The sequence below is a fragment of the Phalaenopsis equestris genome, unplaced genomic scaffold, assembly GCF_001263595.1.
Source record: "Phalaenopsis equestris unplaced genomic scaffold, ASM126359v1 Scaffold000595, whole genome shotgun sequence".
In the NCBI taxonomy this organism is placed as follows: domain Eukaryota; kingdom Viridiplantae; phylum Streptophyta; class Magnoliopsida; order Asparagales; family Orchidaceae; genus Phalaenopsis; species Phalaenopsis equestris.
The window spans coordinates 352,802-356,413 of record NW_018165035.1 but is presented as its reverse complement, the minus strand read 5'-3'; the positions used below and the strand labels follow the sequence as shown (position 1 = coordinate 356,413).

General features: G+C 30.0%; 1 protein-coding gene across 3 annotated transcripts in view; it reads left to right on the top strand.

Annotated features, from left to right (window-relative positions):
* Positions 1 to 3,612, top strand: part of LOC110029577 (DEAD-box ATP-dependent RNA helicase 22) — a gene marked incomplete at its 5' end in the record, with an annotated part of 17,601 nt that overhangs the window by 6,470 nt on the left and 7,519 nt on the right. For all 3 annotated transcript variants that reach the window (XM_020731928.1, XM_020731929.1, XM_020731926.1), the window contains 2 exon segments: positions 2,013 to 2,165; positions 2,637 to 2,688. In XM_020731928.1, coding sequence (XP_020587587.1) covers positions 2,013 to 2,165; positions 2,637 to 2,688 — 205 coding nt within the window.

Sequence of the window (3,612 nt, the reverse complement as noted above, 5' to 3'; positions counted from 1 at the left end):
GGAAGAGTGATGGAATATAAACTCATGAAATTCATGTTGATATCGCATAATCAATTTCTTTTGTGCCTAGAAGATCTATTATTGAGTGATTTTGATATTGATTTAATTAATAAAAAAAAGCATAGTGTAGAGCAAATTTTACATATACTTTTTATTGATTTTGAGAAGTTATGTGTTAAAATATCATGAGAAATGATTTGAATCTCATTATGTTTGAAAAGTTTCAAAGGTAGAGTAAGTTATTAAAGGCTCTAGGGGCTTTAAAAACATCATGCATGCAAGATACTACATTCACATGACATGTTAAGAGTACATGGAGCAAGGTGTAAGTTCCTCTGATTTTTATCTCTTGTATAGACAAGAACCTAGGGATTTTTAGCTTCCTAGAGAAAGGATAACGAAGACGCCGTTTGGGATTACTTCTGTTTTTTATTTTTCATTATTTTTATTTTTATTTTTATTTGAAATAAAATATGTTTTGATTTGAAACAAAACATGTTTCATTTTAATTAAGATATGTTTGTTTTTAAAATAATTGAAGACACATAAAAGGTTATTTTGAGTGTTTTAAAAGATAATTTAATTTATTTTTAGGAACAAAAGATAAAAATATATAAAAAATACATTAAACAAAAATGTTTAAAAAAAAAAAATAAAAAAATAAAAAACTATAAACAAAATTGATACCAAAAAGCCTGATGTGTTTAAGAAATGAATCGTGAAGGTAAGCAAATATCTTGAAGGTAAGAGGGTATTTGCTTGCAAGATCAAATTCTTCTATATGTACATGGGGGTGGTTACACCAATATAAGAGTAGATCCTTGAAATAAGCAGGATTTCCTTGGAATTCATAGATTCTTGGTTTGTTTGATTTAAATTTATCGAGTTCCTTCCAATGAACCTTTTTTTTATCAACAATTACCATGAAAGGCTAAACAATTTAACATGTTCAACCTATACACTTAATGGTTCACATTACATGCTAGAATTCTTCTAGAATGTAACATTTTTGTTTCATATCTAGACTTATTGGTGTTATCTTGCGGGGAGGGACAAAGGAAAGTAGATACATATCACACAATTCTTATATTTACATATCTAACACCTAAAGTTTGATATTTGGTTTTATAACACCTTGGTATCAAAACCTATACATGAAAAAGGTGTATTTCACTTTTAAGAAGTTAATGATATTGGTAATTTTGATGTGATATAAAAGAATTAAGTGCTGTGTATGTAAATATAAAAGTTTTAGTGCTAGATACATAAATATATAAGAATTTTGTGATATGCCAACGCCCCGTAAAGGAAAAATAAAAATGAAAAAGCTAAAGCTTATATTTTTCTGCTCAATAAAATTCTGAATTTGTAACAATAGCAGCATCGACAAATTAATCTAATCTATGATTATATTTAAAAATAATAAATTATTCTAAGCAGCATTAAAGAGTGATCATTATTAGAATGAACTCATATGAAAAGAGGAAGCAAGAAATAAAGATTAGATTTTAGGGACGAGAGGATATCTAGGAAAAAAAAAAGGAAATATGCATATAGAACTGGACTAGATGAGAAATTGCGTAGTAGGTAATAGAACTTTTTGTTCTTTTTTTCTCCATAATGAACCGTTGACTCTAGCATGAGTTATTTCTTTCATTATGTTGCTGTTTAATTGAGTTTCATGACTTCCATTTCACATGGAAACATGTCTCCAAAATCAAGGAAATTGAGCTGTTGTCTGTTTTATAATTCACGACTCAGATCTCATTAAATTCTAAAATTACTATTAATTAAACTACAATACTAGCTTTTTCGTGCAAGGAAAGTGATTTGTGCGTTGGTTTTGCAACATTACTGTTTTGAGTCTGCAAAATGTAATTTTTGTGGGAAATAGATGACAAGACGATAATAGCTAGTGAATTTTCTTGACAAAGAGTAAGGTTTTGCCTAATTGGTTTTGATGTAATCTCATTTTGCTCATAATTTTTTTTTTTTTTTGCTTGGAAATTTAGGCTGAGTTTGCAAGCTCTGCTGTAGACTTTTTACATAGAATTGGTCGAACTGCAAGAGCTGGTCAATCTGGTATTGTCACGAGCTTATATACAGATTCAAATAGAGATCTTGTAGCTGCTGTTCGTCAGGCGGTGATAACCGGCCAGCCCGTGGTAATCTTTTCTGGAAGATTTACATACATAACACTCAATTCCTATGTATTTACATATCTAACGCTTAAACTTCAATTTTTACATTCCTTATCCATTCATTAAAAAGTGTATTTCACTTTTTTAAAGTAAAATGGCAGTATTTTTGATGTGATATGAAAGATTTGGGCGATATAAATATAAAAAAGCAGAGTTTAGGTGTTAGATATGTAAATAGTTAGAAATTGGGTGATATGTATGTAAATGCCTAATCTTTTTTAACATATACTTTTCAAGTCATCTGACAATTTACTCCAACCATACTAATTAACAACAATCAAAATTGTTAGTTTAGCAAGTATGTTTTAATCTCTTTATGTGTAAGGCTTAGTGCTTGTTTGATGCAATTGATTGTGCATGGTGTACTTTAATGCACTATAATGTTAACAACAATCTTATAATAAGTAGAGCTTTTCTTCTTTCAATTTCTTCCAGGAAAACGCATTTAGTCGGAAGAGGAGCTTCAGAAATAAGATAAAGAAAAGAGGTATGCTTCTCAAGGCATGTTGATTAAAGCTGCCACACCTAATATAAGTACTTCAAATAGTATTGGATTCAAATGTTCTTAACTAGCTAGATTGTCATTTAGCTTTCAGTTTGAATCCTTATACAGACACCAACTTCTACATAGATCAGCATCATCATCATCATCAACCTTATCGTACTTTATGGGGTCATTCATGTGAATCCTCATTGTTTAGTGTTGGGTGCTACATTTTGCCAATCTTGTTTCACGACTTTAGGCCAACTTATCTTTTATTTTTTCTACTGCTTAAAAATTATATTATTTGTCCATCTTTTTGGGGGATCTTACTGGCATAAATAACTTTGATTTATTTTCATTTATTTTATCTTCAATGAATGTCACTTTCATTATCTTTTAATAATTCATTTTTCAACATATCATTCCAGCATTTGTTTCATGTCTCTCAAGTTAACTAAACTCAAATTTGTCTATATATGATTTGTTATTTCTCAATATTTTGATCCATAAACAAGCTTAATTATTCTATAGTTATGAAAATTATGAGCATTTGTTTTATTTTTTATTATTGATTCGAGGACATGTTTTATGGTCATTTGCCTGCTTTATAAAATTTCATTAAAAGTATTTATTAATCAATCAACTCCAATATTAACTCTCCAAATCTAATTGGTATCTTATCTCACCAAATACCTTACTTTCATTCATATTCTTTAAAACCAACTCTATAAAGGAAGACGGACGATCACACCTTGAACCGGCCACCTAGCGTCGGCAGAGACTGTTATGGACTAAATTACCTCTCGTTGCTCCCCTTTAAGCAGGAGCATACATGCAATTTCCCTCCTCTCCTCTATAAATAGAGGACCCATTGCATATTAAATGGGGTCCCTTAGGTTCTCACTCTCTCCTCGTGTAGTGAGCATG